This window comes from Hakea prostrata, chromosome 4 (genome assembly GCF_041222555.1).
Source record: "Hakea prostrata isolate BN-2017 chromosome 4, UWA_Hpros_2, whole genome shotgun sequence".
Classification (NCBI taxonomy): domain Eukaryota; kingdom Viridiplantae; phylum Streptophyta; class Magnoliopsida; order Proteales; family Proteaceae; genus Hakea; species Hakea prostrata.
In genome coordinates this window covers 46,597,117-46,616,939 of record NC_142603.1, presented here as the reverse complement: position 1 = coordinate 46,616,939, position 19,823 = coordinate 46,597,117, and the positions used below count along the sequence as shown (strand labels likewise).

General features: G+C 40.0%; 1 protein-coding gene across 2 annotated transcripts in view; it reads left to right on the top strand.

Moving 5' to 3' along the window:
* Positions 1 to 19,823, top strand: part of NRPA1 (nuclear RNA polymerase A1) — a 66,688-nt gene that overhangs the window by 32,878 nt on the left and 13,987 nt on the right. For both annotated transcript variants that reach the window (XM_089153223.1, XM_089153221.1), the window contains exons 16-19: positions 2,172 to 2,377; positions 4,720 to 4,922; positions 15,185 to 15,383; positions 15,476 to 15,756. In XM_089153223.1, coding sequence (XP_089009349.1) covers positions 2,172 to 2,377; positions 4,720 to 4,922; positions 15,185 to 15,383; positions 15,476 to 15,756 — 889 coding nt within the window. The remainder of the gene's footprint in view (positions 1 to 2,171; positions 2,378 to 4,719; positions 4,923 to 15,184; positions 15,384 to 15,475; positions 15,757 to 19,823) is intronic.

Sequence of the window (19,823 nt, the reverse complement as noted above, 5' to 3'; positions counted from 1 at the left end):
TATGAAATTTTTTTGGGTGGGTGGGGAGGGGGCACATTGCATTTATTTATTTGATTTCTTCATATTTATTGTTTGAATATGCTTGTATTATGCCCTGTGCTTTGTTTATTATACATTGGTTTCCATTCCAAGAAAAGTTGTCTTATATTAGGGTATTATTTTCATAGTATATCACATTGCATTAATAAGAGCTCTATGTAGTTCAAATTTTCATTGGCCAGTGCAATGTCAACTCTTTTTATGAGTAATAAAAATCAATTAAGCTTGAAGTTTGAAAAAGAATTATCTAGTTGTGTTCTAAAAATAGTTTGAAAACTCGGCAAAATTTTTCCGAAATTTTGAATATATCAGTAGTCTCAGACCCCCCTCCCTGAGGTGAATCATCATAGGAATCATTGAAGGTCGAAACAATCTTTAATCTAAAATTTCTGGTCTTTTTTTTTAAAATCTCTCTCATTTCGGTCTCAAAAGGTCTGTCTTGACCTGTTTGAGAGTTGAGACACTGAAATGAGATAAACTTTGAGCTATGTTATTAGGATACTGGCCTGTAGAACTACTGGAGGTCCATCCGTCCATGCCGAGTAAATGATCCACAACTATAAACTGCTATGAAGTATTAAGTTATTAATTTAATATATAAATATTTACCATACCACTGCTGCTGCCATTACTCTACTAGTAACATATTAATCAAAGCTGAAGTGCTATGTAACTGTTCTCGATAAGTGCTCAATAATATGGATTGCCATATGGTAGATTACGAATTATTCAAGATGATTGAGATGTAAGTCATTTTGAGTATAGGTCAATACTTAACAAAAACCAGCATGAAAAATAATATTCAGGCAAAGGCAGGAAAGGAAAAAAATAATAAAAAAAGAAAAAAAACAAACTCTTTTTCAGATCAACCATGAGTTTTGACGTTTGATCTTATGCTTTGATGAGCTTTGATGCTCAGTAAGAAAAAGTTCTCTATGCAGCTTATGTATGGAGTTTTGACTTGAATCATGTTTTGGAGGCAGATAATTGAAAATTGGAATTGAGTTTGCTTGATGGAGTTGACTACCGTTTTCTGATTACTTATCCTCTGGCTCTGTCCTGAAATCCTATTCTGTTTCTTCTCTAATATTGTCCAATCAGTCATTTCTGTAGGGCTCTGTTAGTCCTGTCGACAGCACTTTTAATTCCTCACATATTGATTCTTTTGTGATTTTTATTCACTGCAAAGGAACATTTATGTATTTTGTATTTTCTTAGTCAGGGTTACTAAATTTCGCAAAATTAAAGGTCTTCTCAAGCCTACCGAGCCAAAACATGGTCCGAAATGAATTGAGTTTGTTGACTGAATTTCGATGAAATTTCCATATTTTGGTGGAATTTCAAGGGGTTTTATTTGTAATTTGCAAGTTTTATTGAGATTTAACTTCTTCTCAATGTTTGTTCTTGCATTTTAATGCAAGTTTCAGTGTTTTCTTGTATATCCATGTTTAGAATTGTGAAATACATGATCTAGTTTCATCCTCATACAACCAGGCATGTATGAATAAAAAAGACCAGTTTGTGTTAGGTTTTAGTGGAAAGTAATGTTGCCATTGTGCTATTAGTCTCAAATAAGGCCGTACACAAAAATTCAAAAACAAAACCCATCGAAACGTGCAATCAAGTGTTTTGCCAAAATTTTGGTATCTTGTTGAGACAAAAATTTAAACGATTGTCACAGTACAGTAGTGATTTTTTACAGTTATCTTGATCCTGTAAAACCGCTCTAATTTTATTGAGATTAGTAGTTCCTATCAGAATTGGTTTTTTTTCTTTCTTTTTCTCCCAGCGTTCTTCCTGTACCATGGTTGTCCCTCATGGTATATGTAGATCACTGTTTTGCATGAGAACAATATTCTGGAACCCCCTAATCTTATTAAGATTAGTGTACTTTAGAGTTGCATATTTTTGCTCTTCCTGTGTTGGTGTTGCACTATTATCCTTCCTATGCCATGGTGATTTGCTATGATATATTGATTACTGCTTTGCATGAAAAGGATCTTCTGGGCTTAGCATTATTTTATTGGTATATTTATTTTTGTTAACGTACATTCCAGATTTGTATATGTTACTGATATTTATATCGTCGAGTTTTTCTATTTCTCACAGTCACTTCTGTGTTGCTCTTATAGATCCAATGGAACTGCAAATGGAGATTGAAAAAGTTATACGCAGTAATGGGGAATCTGCAGTGGCACGCTTAGATAGGATGATGTCCAGTGCACTGAACAAATTAACTTCCAAGGTTAACAATATGTTATTCCCTGCAGGATTACTAAAACCTTTCCCAGGGAACTGCCTTTCTCTTATGACTACTACTGGTGCTAAAGGTGGTTTGGTGAGTAGATGGCACCTTCCTTTATCTTCTAGATTGCAATTCTGTGCATTAATCCTGACCAGATGTCATCTGTTAGCTGTTTTCTTCAAATTTGGAATAATTCATGCCATTATAGGTGATAAAATTTTGCATATGTATGCTCCTCTCTTTGTTCCATGTGTACTTCTCTGGACGTTTCCCATAGACATTACATTTCAGCCATCAATAATTGATGCAGTTACATGCTCATGGCTTGGAGTTGGGGGAAGTGTGGTAACATGTGATAACACTTCGTCTCCAATCCATTGTCCAGAATTTTTCCCTGGCACTGAACCTGCTGCTTTTGAAGTCGGGTCATGACTCATGAATAACTGGAGAAAGATAGAACGGAGAATATAATTGTAATTGTGTCTTGACAAAGCACAGCCATGTTCTATTGGTAGTAAGATCATTAAGGAAATTACAAATGAAGATGGTAAATACTGGTAAGCGATGAGGACATTTAGAAGATATGGGGAGGTTTCTTCACCAGCCTGCTGAACGAAGAAACTTCAAGTTCTACTGTCTTCGAATACTGTACTATTCACTAGGCAGTATTTTTGTACAATGTACATATATATGAAGAGTTACAATTCCAAAGCAAAAGAAGCCTTTTGGAGGATGTAAGAAGACATTGACACAAGGTCAGAAGTGTGGAAGAGCTTAAAATCTATGGTCTATCTTGGCTAACCAAGCTTTTTCAGTAAGATTACGATCACAACGAAAATGCAAGATGAATGGAGGAGAAGCATCATGGTCCCTATTTACAAAAATAAAGGTGAAATATAGATTTGTAATATATATAGAGGCATAAATCTGATGGGTCATGCTATAAAATTATGGGAGAGGACAATTGAAACCTGTTTGAGACAAGAAAGTGAAACTACTATTTCAAAGAATCAGTTTGGTTTTATGATGGGAAGATTCACAATAGATGATATCTACCTACTTAGGATAATCTGTTGGAAGGTTTAGAGATTGTAAGAAGGATCTTTGTATGGTCTTTGTTGACCTGGAAAAAGCATGGGGAAGAATTCTTGGACAGTTAATTTGGCTGGCACTAAAGAAAATAAATGTTCAAGAAAAAATTTGGACATTGTTAGAGATAATGTATAATGCTTACAACAAATGTAAGAATGCTGGAGGCCAAGGTATTGAATTCTTGATTACAGTTGGTTTATGATCATGCTTAAGTCCTTATTTATTTTCATATATCATGGATGCTATAACTAGAGACATTCAAGATGAAGTTCCTTGCTGTATACTTTTTGTTGATGATGTTATTTTCATAGGTTACACAGGTAAGGATTAAGACTAAGTTTGAGTTATGGAGGTCAACTGTGGAACATAAAGATTTTAAGTAAGTTAAAACAAAGATGGCAAATTTAGTGTGTAATTTCTGTTATACTAGGATGGATAATGAGATGGAGAAACTTGATGAGAAGATGATTTTGCAAAAGGAATTATTTGGTATCCTAGCTTAATCATCATAAGTAAAGAAGGTGATATAGATGATGGTGTTTCCGGTAATTGAAATTGGATGGATATAATGGAGAGGTGCCTTTAGGGTTTTGTGTGAACAACACATTTTTTTTAAATTGTATCCCATCATATGACCAGCTATTATGTGTGCTGTAGAGTGTTGGGCAATTTAGAAGCATCATGTAGATAGACTTAGTTTAGCAGAAGCTATGATGTGGAGATGGATGAGTGGCAAAGCTAGGAAGGATAAGGTAAGGGATGATCATATTAGAGCTCCATTGGATGTGGATGCGATACATGATAAGCTACGTGAAGGTTATTTGAGGTGGCACGTCCATGTTCAATGGAGGCCTATAAATGCTCTATGCTCTAGCATGGAGGAGTTATTTAATTCAGGTTGAATGAACTAAAAGAACTAGTGGCAGACTTAAAATAACCTTAAGAGAAGTGGTGAGAAAACACATGCATGGCTCTTCGGCCTCGTATCCGGTATGACCTTGAATAGAGCTGATTGGAAGGCTAGGATCCATGTAGCCAACCCCATTTAGTTGTTACTTGTGACAGAACAGAGAATGTTATAGATTAAAAATAAGTACAAGATGCCCCTGAAAATAAATAAAGACATGTTATGACACTGTGCTTCAATTTGCTGCATGCATGTTAGACATGGTCAACTTGCACCGGGCTTATATATTTTTCCTGAATAACTCTTGCTACTTCTCCATTTATTTTGATATTGTGGGGATTTACCATTCTTAGTTCTGAGAAGTGTGGTTGTCAACTATTGAGCTGGCAATTTTATGTTTCATTGTTTTTGATCCTTTTCTTTGTGTTTTGAACAGGTAAATTTTACTCAAATATCATCTTTGTTAGGTCAACAAGAGTTAGAAGGTAAACGGGTCCCTCGCATGGTCTCTGGGAAGACCTTACCCTGTTTTCCTCCTTGGGATTGTGCATCTCGTGCTGGAGGTTTTATTAGTGATCGTTTCTTGACCGGTCTTCGTCCTCAAGAATATTACTTTCATTGCATGGCTGGCCGTGAAGGGTAAAGTCAAACTTCCTTTAAATTGTGAACATTTTATTGGACTGGTTATCTCTTACACATCAATTTGCACTTAAACACACAAATGCATTATCAAGAAAGACTTGACCATAGTTGTCACGGCGACGAGGCAATGCAAGGCTGTTTTAGCTAGTTGGGGCGATGAGTTGACGAGGCGCCCTCCAAGGCGCTTTTGAGGCGGTCGAGGCGTTTTAGTGTACATTTCATACACTAATTCATTATAAACATATCTTATATATAATATATAATAAAAAAAAACTAAATTAGCCATTTAGCCTACCTCAAGTCATCCAACATAGTACAAACCACACATAGTAGGTCCTAAATACATTTCAAGTATCATACTATCATTAACAAGAATCAAGATACGATAAAATGTTACTAAATAGTAAACACATAGATGCATGAGCAAAACAAATAAACACTAGACAACATACCTTCATTAAATGTCACCAACACTAGCACCACCTACAACTCAACGGCTCCACCTCCACCTCTTCTACATTGTTGAGCTGTAGCCAAATATCCTCACAAGTAAAAGAAGAAAATGAAACAAATCATATTATATCTAAATAGAAAGTTTTAAATATTTAAGCAAACAGTCCCATTTATATCTAAAATCTAAAGTCCAAATCCCAAATATACCAACACATCCATATCCAAAATTCCCAATAAAAATCCACAATCCATATCCAAAATTCCCAATAGAAAAGTATAAGTCAGCTAGTCATAATCATCATCAAGTAAATTGGTAGCAAGTGGAGATCTTCTCGAACTTGTTGTTGCTCTAAAGAGGTAGACCTCAAACCAAAATCATCTGAAATGTTCTCATCATCATGCAAATCTTCCTCTTCTTCCATGTCTCCATCAGACTCAGAGTCATGTTCCTCTTCCTCAACCACCCTCTCCAAAGACCTGCGACGTGAGTAACATATATTAACTCCACCAGATTTTGATCCACTTGGTTGACATCTCCTCGGTCTATTTTGGCCCTCAAGTGATGAAGATACCCCTATAGCTCTATCAACAGTGCTCCAAGTAAGATCACCCTCAGGATGGACTAAATCATCAGTCTGATTAACCATCCACTCACTGCTCCAGTCAAGCTCATCAAGGAGTAGTGGATCATAATTTCTAATCTTTAATCGCCTTTCATCGAACCTTTCTTGAAGACGGCGATTGTACTGAACAAAAGCTAGATCATTCAACCTTTCATGTTCCAGCCTATTCCTCTTCTTGGTGTGAATTTGAATTCATAAGCAATTGAAAAGAATCCCAAGTCATTCTTTTAAATTTAAATTTAAAATTGTTTTAAATACTTGAATCACTTAATACTTACAAACTCAAATGTGCTCCAATTCCGTTCACAACCAGAGGAAGAACAACAAAGGCCTAGTATCCTCCGTGCAATCTTTGTAAGCTCAAAAGCAATTCCTCAATGTGTACCTCACCATGTAACTATAGTATTAAAAAAAAAAAAAGATTAACATAATAGGTAGAGTTACAAACCAAATAAGTATAACTAAAAATAAAATATACAAGTAAAAACTTACGAGGACTCATAGATGTACGGTTGTCGATAGCCATAGCTGTGGAGAAAGGACCTCTAGCTTCCTTGTAGTCATTTACCCAGGACAATATCTTATCTTGTTGATGTGCATCAGACACTAGTCTTCCAACAACTTCATTGAAAGAACTTTGGAGAGAAGTGATCAACTCATAATCATCTTCATCATCTAAATTGTATAACTTCCCAGGATTCAAAAAAAAGGCTGCACCATATAGAGGTCTCTCCATCTGACACTCCCATCGCCTATCAATGATTTGTATGACTTTCTTCCAGAGTCTTTCTTTGCCTCCAAAATTGTCCTTTATTCTTTTCTTAGCCTCTTGCATGGCTACAGACACTTCAGGCAATGCGGGTCTTTCATCAGCATCCACAATCCTCAATACAATCATAAGAGGTTGTGATGCTCTAATACAATCCTCCACACCATGCCAAAATACTATAGAAAAAGTTGTTTCAGCTACTTTCTTCCCTGCTTTTGTCTTGGACAAATTGGAATTTGTCCACTCCTCAGAAATGAATAAGTGCCTTAAATCATCCTTGTGTTTCAATAAGCTTTGCAATGTCAAGAATGAAGTGGCAAACCTAGTCACTGCAGCCCTCACAAGATCTCTACCATTTGTCTTTTGTCTCAAGGCCTTCAACAATCTTGTGTGCCTATAAATGAAAGTGGTAATTCTCTTCCCCTGAATTATCACTTTCTTATATTGTTACAAATTCCCAATGTCCTCTAGCATCAAATCAAGACAATGGGCTGCACAAGGAGTCCAATATAATCTAGTCCTCTTCTCCATTAATAATGTCCCTGTTGCTTTATAATTTGAGGCATTATCAGTCACCACTTGAAGTACATGCTCTTCCCCAATTTCTTAAACTTTGCTATCCAATAATTGAAAGAGCATGTTTGCATCTTGCATCTGGCTAGATGCATCCACAGAACCAAGGAAGAATGTTCCCTCTAGACAATTGACAAGAAAATTGATGAGATGCCTACCCTTTTTGTCAGTCCACCCATCATACATGAGTGTACATCCGTACTTCCTTCAATACTTTTCATACTTTTTCCTTATCTCCATTGTTCTTTCTTTTGCACTCTTCAACAAAGGCACCCTGACTTCATGGTAACTTGGGGGCTTATACCCAGAACCATATTGTGCAATAGACTCGACCATCACCTCAAAGCTTTTAGCTTTAACTGCATTGAATGGAATGCCACACTGATACATCCAATCAGCAATGTGGTTATCCACTCGCTTCTTTTCTTCAGGAGATCTCATTCTATTCAAGATGGTTGTTTGAGTAGCACCCTTAGCCCTCCTTTCTTCAACAAGTTCTTTAGGAGTGCGTCTAACATGCATATCCATGGGACCCCTTACTGGTGCTTTATTAATGGCACTTTTCAGTCTCTTTGATGCAGTCCCAAAGCTTGGTATCTTGGAGCACACCTAAACCTCAGACCCTACACTAGGTAACGTACCTCCTCCACTAGAGGGCCTAGAGGCAGGAATATGATGTTCTTCTCCAATTTGAATGTCATCATACTCATTATCCAAATCAGTAACAACAACCCTCTTTTTATTTTTCACCAACACTGCATTCATCTCTTGGGCAATTGTTGCAGTGGTTTTGGTGCACTTCACAACATCCCCATATCCACCCACTAGATGTTGCTTAAATCTTTTAATTCCTCTTTTAAAGTTTTTGTTGCACAAACTACACCTAACTGTATTCCTATCAGCAACATCTGGCCAATACCCATATTTCCACCCTGGGTCATTTGACTTGGCCTTTCTCTTTGGGTCTTTTGAGGGATCATAGGCTTCACCCCCACTAGGAATAGGCTGACTAGAAGCAGCCGCTGGATTATCACTTGAGGGCCTTGAGGTCATTTTAAATAACTAGTAAAATCTACAACAAAAAAACATGATTCACATATAATTAGCCAAAATTAAAAACAATAATGAAATTGATAATGATACCAAGCTTCTATTCTGAAAAATCAGAAAATATAAGATGAAGATGATGACCAAAAAAATGACTATACATGGTGATGAAGCTGATCAATCGATGCAGTTGTTAATAGAAAGATCCATCACAAGCAAATCAGAAATTCAGAATACAGGATATTGAGTGAATCAGGGGAGCCTGTTGCAGAGGTTAGTTTCTATTATAATCATCAAATTATATATGTTTAGAAACGTTGGTATGAATTAATCTGGAAGTTAATTTGTGTTTTTGTTTGGGGTTTCAGGTAAAGCAGAAGCAATCATGCAAGGGTGTCTCACTGGGAAATAATGTATTGGTGGTAGAACCTCACGTAGATCACTCCCTGGTAATGGGTATTGTTACTGTTTGTGGCATAATCAGTCATAAACTGTGATTTTTGAATCCATGAGAAGATCGACCAGAAGAAGGTTTACTGATCGAAGCAAAGCATCAATCTCAACTGTTTGATGCTGAAAACAAATGGTTTGCACATGGTGCATCAACCAAGCTTCTGAAAAATTCATGCTTGGGAGCAAATCGCAGGAAAAAAAGAAGCAACATATAGTGATAATACAGTCATACACCAAGCAGTATTCAACAACTAAACCAGAAAAAAAGGAAAAAAAAACCAAGTTGTAACAATCGCAGGAAAAAAAACAAATCCGGCGACGTACCGTCGCCTGAGATGGTGACCGACGCTGCTGCAACTTGATCGCTGCAACTACGGTGGCCTTCGTATGAGCCTATGAGGGGGGGGGGGGGAAGAAGAAGTAGAAGTAAGAGAGTAGAGTGACCAGAAGTAAGAAGAAAAAAGAGAGTATTTTGGCGACTTACCGTCGCCTTAGATGGAGACCAAAGTGACCGGAAGTGACTCGCTACAAGCCTGCAACCGCCGGAGGAGTTGCAGAAGAAAGAAGAAGGCTGAGATACGGTGGAGTTGCAGAAGAAAGGGAGTCGCACGAGTCCAAATCCTCCAAAGGCTGTCGCCGGCGACGCTTGGCTGTTGCCGGTGATGACGCTAGCTGTTGCCGGTGTCACTGGTGTTGCCGGTGGTCGCTGTCGGAGTTGGAGACGAAGAGAGTTGCAAGAGGGAGAGAGCAGAGAGCGAGAGAGAGACTGAGAGAGAGACTGAGAGGTTAGGGCTGAGTTTCGATCGATTTCAATAATTCAATTTCTTTTTATTTTTTATTTTATTTTATAATTTATTTAATGTTACAAATGATAATATTTAATAATATGTAACACCTATATAACATCTCACCCATTAGATTCTTTCCGATTGGAATCTACGTTTCAAATTAATTTTTACCTTTGATTTGGAATCAAATAATTTACAATTTCTAAACCCCCAATAAGGTGATCGCCTAGTGCAATAAGGCGTCCGAGTTGTCTGAGTCGACGACTCGGAGATGCCTCATCTCTGAGGTGACCGCCTTATTCACTTTGCCTGAGGCGATGGTCGCCACAGGCCCTAGATACTCGCTAGGACGCCAAGGCGCCTTGACAACTATGGACTTGACTGCACTCTATATGGAATATTTCAAATGAAAAGACAACTGACTGAATCATATGACTTTTGTCCATCAAGAACTTGTGGTTGGAGAATACTTTTTAGCTAAATTGTAAAAATGACACTATAGAAGCTGAACAGTCAAATAGCTAGCCCAATCAGCTGCCTGAAGTTATTCTTTTTTTGATCTGAGGTCTAAAGTAAATGATTTATGTGTTGCATGATATAGTTTAATAAGTTGAATTCCCAACTATATAACTTCATGGATTGATCAGTTAAGTTGACCATATGATGGAAAGCCAATTTTAGGGTTAGGGTTTCTAGGAAGGTTTCCCTAAAATTAAGGGTTTGCCCAGAATCTTCCAGCAAATGAATAAAAGTTATGGGGGTACCTATGGGTATCTAAGAAAGTTATGGGAAGCTCTTAGGAGAGAGATGGGTTTGTTCTGATCTAGATGTGAATTCGAGGGAAAGACTCGGAAACAAAGTTGGGATCCTAATGGTTGTTAGGGTTTTAACAAATTTTATATGGTCTGCTTTGAGATTCCCAAAATTATCATAGAGCTAAAAGGAAAGGTTTTTAGGGACATGAGAAAAGTGTGGATTAAAAATTGGTGGGTTCTTGGATGGATCTTGGGCAACTTTTGAATCTTTCTTTCTCTTTTCTTTTCTTTACTTTCTTCTTTTTTCCTTTTCTGTTTTCCTTGGTTGTAAGTCTGCTTCAAGTCAGAGAAGGGAGAGAGAGATCTGAGAGAGAAGATAGGGGGAAAGGGGTGCCGTAGGGTTTGGGGAGGTCGGGGAGGTTTTAGGGTGTTGTGGGGGCCTGGGGAGATGCTGCCAGTGGTGCGGCAGCAAGGGGAGGGGAATTATAGGGTTTCTTGAATCTGAAATAGTAGGGAATTTGATGTCGCAGGGTAGGCAAAGAAGAGAAGAAGAAGATAAGTGTGTTGGGGTTGGGGAAGGGGTTTACTCACAGATTTTTCAGAATTTCTCTGAGGGATGCTTGCTCGAATTTCTTGCTGGATTGCTGGGAAGGCTTGGCTGAAACAGGAGAGCTAGATAACTGCAAAGGTCCTACCCAAGGAACAAATTTCGGTCGAATTTGGATACTTTTTTTTCAGGATTTTGAAACTTCAATTTTGGACCTCAAATGGACTCAAAATGACTTGGATTCTACCTTGCAAGATTTGAGAAAATGCACAAATGGATGAGCAAATCTAGTGTTTGAATGAAATGGAGTTGTAGAAATTAGGTGAAAAGAGGGATGAAATCAAGAGAAATAAAAAAAAAAAAAAAAATTGATAAGAGGGGCGAAATGTCTGAGGTGATATTGCTCGAAACAGCGATAGGTCGAAAACTGGGTCGAAAATGGACACTTTATAACATAAGATTGTATTGTTTCGGCTTGATACCATATCGGTCGATATTTCGTATTGTTTCGGCTTAAGAAAACTACAAGGAAAGAATAGGCTTATTTATAGCCTACTAAAATCTCCAACCTAGGTGGATTTCCTTTATAATACCTAATTATCTAAAAGGAATCTTAATTTAAAATAGATTCCAATTGAGAGTCTACTTTTGACCAAGTATTTTTATCCCCAAAAACTCAATAACTAAACCTAGAGGACTCCAAGCCAAATTCTAAGAGTAGATATGGAGTCCTGACAATTAGGAGATTAAAGTGGACTCAAGTTGTGGGAACCAAACATAATTGGAAATCTTGCCTACGTAAGGACTTTCAAATATCATGCAAAATACTAGCCTAAATAAAAAAACTGAAGATAGGTCTATGACCCTTGGCTCGAGGGGGTTACAACCAGACCCTTCTTGAGCCCCCAAAGGGTTGGCAAAAGGACCAAACTACGCCTGGTGTCTGCCAACCTTGGATTGGGCCTTTTGGGTCTGGGTTTTGGGCCCAATTATAGGGGTTGGTCAACCTTATTCACGTCACCTTCACTTGATGAGTAGACTGTCCTATCTATTGTATGCTTTTGAGAGCTAACCTGATATTTGCTATTTAGTACCAACAGTATAATTTTTCTGTATGGGTTAACTTCTGTTACCGGAGCTCCTTTTACTATTACAATTGAGAAACTTTTTCCATAATGAGTATTGTATTTTGAATACAAGAGAACTCAAAATGTGATTGTCTGTGTCTTTGTGGGAAAATCTGACACCATGCCTAGTGATGACATAAACAGTTGTGGGCTGCGACCAATTAACGCCACTGGATTAACAGATAGACATTGGTGAATCCATGTGAGAGGATCTTATGTGATACATGTGTGATAATACCCACATATATGATGTAGTTGATATTAGATTATCTTAGGTCTACCCCTAGTTCTTCGAATTCTTTGATCTGGACTAGATCGCTTCTCCATACAGGGGTGTCAGAAACAAGACTCTAAAAATCAAACTAGATTCTTGAATGAAGAGGCAAGGAAGAAGAAGAAGAACCAGAAGAGAATGAACAACTCCCTGCAATTCTATATGGTTCTTCTGGAATCACAGGCCACTTTATTTATTGGCTGCAACGAACAATTTACAATCTACTAGGACAGAATAATTCTATCCACTAAAAGTAGAAAACAATATCAATAAATTTTTTCAGTCTCAAAATAGAAACAAAGATTATAGAATATTCGGGCTAAACATAGAAATAAATATTGGTCAAATATTATGTTCACATAAAAATAGGAAGCAAGAAAAAATGAAATTATAGAAAGTAGAAATTGCAGCACCAAAATAGAAACTATAAAATGTAGGGGTGTCAATAAACCCTGTTTAATCCGCTAGGATCAAACCTGCCTTGAGCCCAGCCTGATTTTTTCAACCCAAAGGATGGCGGGTTTGGGTTCCAAAATAATGAGCCCTAAACACGGTAGGGTCGGGTTTGGGGTTAGCCCTTGGGTCAACCCATCCCAGCCCAACCCAACCCCATTTTAGTTTAATATAATTAAGTTACACCTAAATTTTTATTTATTATTATTATTATTATAAATACAAGAATAGTGTACTAGCACAATGTTGCTTAGTTAGTGAAACCAACAACTTTCAATGAACAGGTCGTGGGTCGATTATACCTGGTGGCAATATTATTACCCATTTTGTTTCCCACCTTCAAAAGTAAAAATTAGGGTCAGGATTAATCATGGCCAACTTGACCCTATCAGGGTTAATTAGGGCGGGCCTTGTCAAGGTCGGGTTACGTTGGGGATTTTTAACCCCTAACAGGGTTGGGTGGGGCTTGGGGTTCAATTCCAGTCTATAGGGTAGCGTTAGGGTTCAAGGATGGCCTGGTCCAACTCTGCCCGTTGACACCCCTAATAAAAGGTAGCACCAAAATAAAAACTATCGAAGATCTAGGTCTCCAATCCAATAGAAGCTATATCCACATCTCATGCAAATCTTAACACTCCCCTCAAACTGGAGCATACAAGTTAATGGCTTCAGCTTGGAATAACAAGAACATATATTTAAAACTTCATCATTTCTGACCACAAGCTCTAACCCTAATGAACATCTAGAGACTTCGGTAGTAAATAATCAACAACAACTCTAAAAGAATAATCTTCTTGTCAAATTAACCATCTAACAATGAAAATGTGCAGCTTTGACGCACATAAGTAGGTAAAACGTGCAACTCCAATGTTGCATATAAGCTCTTCACATGAAGGCCAATATAGGTTACTAGCACCATGTAGGTAGTTAAGAGGCAGTATGGGTTACTACGAACCAAGTAGGTAGGTTAAAGATAGTATGGGTTACTACGGATCTAGTAGGTAGGTAAAAGACAATATGGGTTGCTATGGACCAAGTAGGTAGGTAAAATGACATAATGGGTTAATGAAGATCAAGTAGATGGGTAAAGAGATAGTATGGGTTACTGCAGACCGAAAGACATCTTTTACCTATTTACTTGGTCCACAATAATCCATATTGCCTTATATCTACCTATGGTCCATAGTAAATGCCATATTACCTTTTGCCTACTACTTCGTCCACAATAACCCATATTGCCTTTTATCTACCTACTTGGTCAGTGGTAACCCATACTACCTCTTACCTACCTATGTGGTTAGTTGTAACCCATAATGCCTTTTACGTAGCTACTTGGTCCGCAGTATTGCATACTGCCATTTGTCTACAAACTTGTTCCATAGTACCTTTTACCTACCTACTTGGTTGTGGTAACCCATACTGCCTCTTACTTAGCTACCTAGTTTGTAGTGAATGGTAACCCATACTGCCTTTTTGCCTACCTACTCGGCCTCCAGTAACCTATACTGCCTTTGTCTACTTGGTTCGCAATAACCCATACTGCCTTTTGTCTCCATACAAGAAGATCATTGTCTAGTCTTATAGAGATTTCCTGTGAGCTTTAAAGAAATATGTTGATCAACAAGACCCCAAACTTACCTCTCCGCTTCATTAACCCTATTGTAATTCTTTGTTTATTGGATTGTCTAAATGTTTATCATAAGAATGTGAAGAAAAAAAGAAGTAAACATTCAGTGACATGGGGAACTTTTCAAAACTTGAAGTGCTTATGGTTCCATGGTCTCATCATGAACACACAAGAATTATACGTGACAAATGTCACAATTTCACCCTTGTAAAGCATACTGCTGTATGGTTGCGTCTAGCTTTCAGTGTCTTTTTGCAGTTGCATAGGTACTAGAATTTCATTTAAGTTCCTCCTGACTTCTATTAGAATAGCATTTATGGGACCAAGATCCTGGATCGGTTCAGCACTAACCAGAATTCTTACACTCTGTTCTTGACTGATCTTGAAGTAAAATTAGCGATGTCCCCCTCATGTAGCTGAAAGTGGAAAATTACATCCAGCCAATCCATTTTTTGTTTCTATGAATCTCTGGATGCATTTGTGCTCATATTTATGAATCTTTATGTTCTAACAGAGTGTTTTCCTTGTCTGTATTAAAATGCTTGTGTTTTTTTTCTTTCAGTTCTTGCATGTTCACTGCAATGCTTTATTGCCTGAGCAGGCCTTGTCAGTTGTAGCACTTGAATCTTGCACATTTGAAATCTGCTCAAATTTTGTTATTCAACTTGATCCTACAATCTCTACGAATTTAAAATTGATCAATGAGTCAACTAAAGAACTATTAGCCATTGTTTTATTAGGTGAATCCTTCAAGTGATGTTTCTTTGCAGGTTGGTGGATACCGCAGTCAAAACTTCTCGTAGTGGATACCTGCAACGATGCCTTATAAAAAATATGGAGTGTCTAAAAGTCTGTTATGACCATACTGTTCGAGATGCAGATGGATCTGTTGTCCAATTCAATTATGGGGAGGATGGTGTGGATGCCCATAAAACTAGCTTCATCACAGAATTTAAAGCACTTGCTTCTGTAAGAATATTACTTCTGTTTTGCTAAATGTATGTTGGACTGTAAATCCTTTTACTCTATACTTCTATACTTACATACCCTACAATTTGCAGAACCAAAGAATTATTCAAGAATGTATTGGTGGTGAACTTGGGAGTACATCCATATCTAGATCCAATGGTTATATTAAGGAGTTACCTGATGCACTTAAAGCAAAAGCAAAGGATTTCATTTATAGTCTTTCTGAAAAGGAGAGAGAGGATCTTGATCTGATGAAACAGAAGGGTTTCATGAAGTTGCTGAAACACAAATATCTCTCAAGTCTTGCTGAACCTGGAGAACCAGTTGGCGTGATTGCGGCTCAGTCTGTGGGAGAGCCTTCAACCCAGATGACGTGAGATATTTTTCCAATTGCTAATTGCTAATTGCTGATATTCCTTTTCTGCATTGTGTAGTTAAAGGTGGCCACAAATGTCTTCTATATTGCATGTTGGATGGGCCTGAACTTTGTTGACAAGTGAACCCAAGGTCACCTGCTCGCATATCCAATTGAAATTAGCCAAGTGCCATAGAACTGTGCACACCAGGACATGGGATTAGACAGGGTTCATGAAAATTCAAGAAGACATGCTGTAGTTGTACAGTGGGGGTAGGCTTATGAGTTATGATTAGTCTCAACTCTGGAATTGGACGTCTGGCCAACCGACCCCCAGGGCCCGGGGGCCCGGGGGGTGGCCCCGGCGGGCCCCCCCCCCCCCCGGGCGGGGGGGGGGGAAAGCACGACCGGAAAGCGAGGCGCGAAAACAAGCGGATACCGACTGAAACCAACGAGCCCAAAGCACCAAAGAGGAGCATACTAGCTATTCAAACATAATAAACACATAATAACACAGTTTACTAAAAACCGAAAGACACCAACATAAGATAGACAGAGAGAAGAAGGAGACACAAGACAACACAACACAACGCACAGCATATCAAGCCAGGCTCCGGCACCAACAAAGACAAAAACAGAGGCCCGCCCCAATAGTGGACAGTCAAAACGCACCCATTGTGGCCTCATCCACATGCATAAGATTCCCTAACGGTGGGAAGTTGGAATCTCCAAAGGCTGGTGGTGGTGGGCCTGGGGGGAATAGTGTGGAAGAGGACAAGAAGACACGCCGGCCTCGGGACAGGAGAAGGAAGGAGCGTAAGGGGGGGGACTCCGAAACGAAGTGGGAGGGACACCATAAGCCCAGGCGCTCCAAACCAAGGCCGGGGGGGGGCCGACCCGACGAAGCGGGGGGACACCATATGGTCCATAACCAAAGGACCATAACCAAAGTCGACTCGGTAGAACCAAACCTCCACGGCGGATCATATGAGGACCGCGGGCATGCCACCGGATCCTCCAGAGGTGGAGGAGTCCAGTATCATCAATGCCATCGATCTCGAGATCCCACCAAGCCCGGCACGGATGGACGGGGACCCATATGATGGCGTGCCCGGGGCCAGTTTCCCCTTCCCCTTCCTCGAATATGAGAGGAAACATTGCCCGAGATGCGGCTCGGATGGCGAATCCGTGCGCGTGGGGAGCCGACTCTCTCGGAATCTCGGTGGTGCCTCCCCCCTGACTCTCACGTCCGGCGGGGTGGTGGTGGTGGTGGTCTCTCCTGGATCGGCCGAATCCCGATCACGAGGTCCCACACCCTCCTCATCCCCTCCATCATCACCATCACCGTCATCATCATCACCATCATCGTCATCGCCGGAGGCGAGTCACCTCATTCTCGGTGTCGGACCGGAAAATCAAATCCTCACTCGGGTGGATGCACCAGGGTGTGGCACGAAGGGACGGGCGGGCTCGCATGTGGCCTCCCCCTCGGGCCATGAAGTCCCCCACATCAGCCCCATCTCCTCTGCAATCGACTATTGGGAAGACCTCCATCCTCATCCGGCAATCCGTCTCCACTATCCACGATCCGGTCAACTGCGGGTTATCATCATCATCCATCTCAAATATGTCGGCCAACTCGATATTGGTGCTCTCTCTGTCCATCCCCGTCTAATATGATCCTCTCTCGGTCTCGTATTATAGTGTAGGTAGACAAGGTCCTCTAGACGCTTCACACCCAATCGGTTGCGCCTCTTTGAGTGAATGAGGCTGAAGGTGCTCCAATTTCGCTCACAACCAGTGGCAGAACATGTTTGGGAGAGCACTTTGCTTGCAATCCTACTCAAGTTGTGTGAATCACGTCCAAATTGCAACCACCACTCAGCTGCAACAAACATAGACTCCAAGTCATTTTAATACTTAAATAACTAAATTAAAGATAGAATCATAGAATATAATAATTAAATGTATAATGTATAATGAAATAAATGAATGAACTTGCCTGCGAGGCGGTTTCCCGTCCCGATACAGCCCGACACGACCGAAGCTCCCAGTGGCATCCCTAAAAGCCTTTATCTAATATATAGAGAAAAACAATAACTAGTTAGTACTTAGTAGTTACTACTTACTAGTTACTACTTACTAGGTTAATGACTTAGTATAAAACTACGAATTGTGAATATCAAATGATTCTAATCACTATCTCACCTCCATAAGGATGAGCTGCTTGTTTAGTCGTATCCGGTTGAACTTCTCCACTACGGTTTGGACAGCATCCATCAAATCTTGCCTCATCCCAATATTGTCCTTGTAATGGTACTTGGGATTTAAATAGTATCTTGTGTAAGAAAAAGTATGTCATAAAAGGGAATAGTTAATGCTTAAGCCTTAATAGTGTGATAACATAATGAAAATTAAATTAAATACTAGACTTAAGTACTTAACAACTTAACAACTCACCAGCCTTATGCGGTGGATGCTTGCAACATAGACTCCCATCTTGTTGATGATTTGAAGGACTTTCTTGTTGCCGCGTGGGTAGACTGAGCAACTCGCTTCATCCTATCTCTGCAGCAAATATGTGTGCTAGAGTAGGTTTTCTTTGCTGATCTACCATCCTCAACACATTCACCACGAGGCTCAAGCATCTTCACTACTATCCTCACATTGTGCAGAAACCTCATCAAGGATAGTCAGCTGAGCTCTCCTTCCTCCCCCGATGAAGAACCCTCCCGGTTAAACCACTCCTCGATGCAAACATACTCCTAAGGCCGGTCTTCCTACTCTCAAAGCTCTGCGAGTGCTATCCAATTAGTAGCAAATCTGGTTATGCACGGCCTCACTAACTCACCACGACACTTGTCCCTCATCATCCTTAATGCATAGGTGTGGTTATATATGAAGGTGCTAACATGTCGAGCTTGGTCCACCGTATTCTTCACAAGCTTGACCTTTCCAATCTCCTTCAACATTAAGTCAATGCGGTGAGCAGCACAAGGAGTCCAAAAGAGCCTATATCGTCCATCCATCAAGGCATCAAGCCATCAATACAAAGTTATAAAGTGTACATGTATATGTGTAATGTAAATATATGTATTTACAAATGAAAATTAATACTATATGTTTAGACTTTAGATACTGGAGTTCTCTTGCATCTTCAACCCGACTTTCTTGTAGTTGGAGCCATTATCGATCACAATTTGAACTACATTTTCCACTCAACCTCCTTCACCACTTGCTGATAATTTGTAAATGTATTTTGCATCCTTCTTCTCACCGGATGCATCTCGACTCGAGGAACACGCCTCCCATCACAATTCAACATGAAATTGATGATGGGACTGCAGTGGGACCGGTCCAACCATCAGCCATCGAGTCACTCCATAATGATTCCACATGGGCTTTAATCCCTTAATGTATTCATTTATGTCCTCTTTATGCTTAGGCAAATACACAGTGTAATCCAATGGAGTGGGGGACACCACTCCCACCACCTATCTGCTCAATCATATCTCTGAGTAGGGCCCCGAGCGATGTCTGGAACACTATGGTAATGCGCCCATGGAGAAAGCCATCCCCACTTCTCCTTCACACTCCCCATAAGTGCTGACTTCGTATGCTCGGGCCCGCAAATAGGGCCGGATCATTGCGAAGAATCTCAAGATCCGGATCGCAGGATGTCCGAGGAAGCTCGACCCCTGAGGGGCCGTGGGATAGGAGCCTCGCGACACTCGAGACCTCCTCTGGGACTGGGAGCCACCTACACCTCCCAACCTCGGCTCTCAGAGGACCCACAACCCGGACCCCTCGTGCCTCCGATGTCATCAATCCTCGTTGCTCCTACTCATCATCATCGCCCTCCTCGTGATCGCCTCGGATCGGGTCACGTCTCTGGCTCATCCCTACCATAACCCTCGGGATCGGAAGGTCATCAAGAGCATCCTCGAACTCATCCCTCGTGTTCTCTTCTCCCTCTTTGCTTCCACCACTAATATATGAGGCCATTGCCTTCTTGACCTCTGGGCACCTTTGGGCACCTGTTACATCCCTGTTGCCACCAGCTAGATGCACCTTCAATCTAGTGG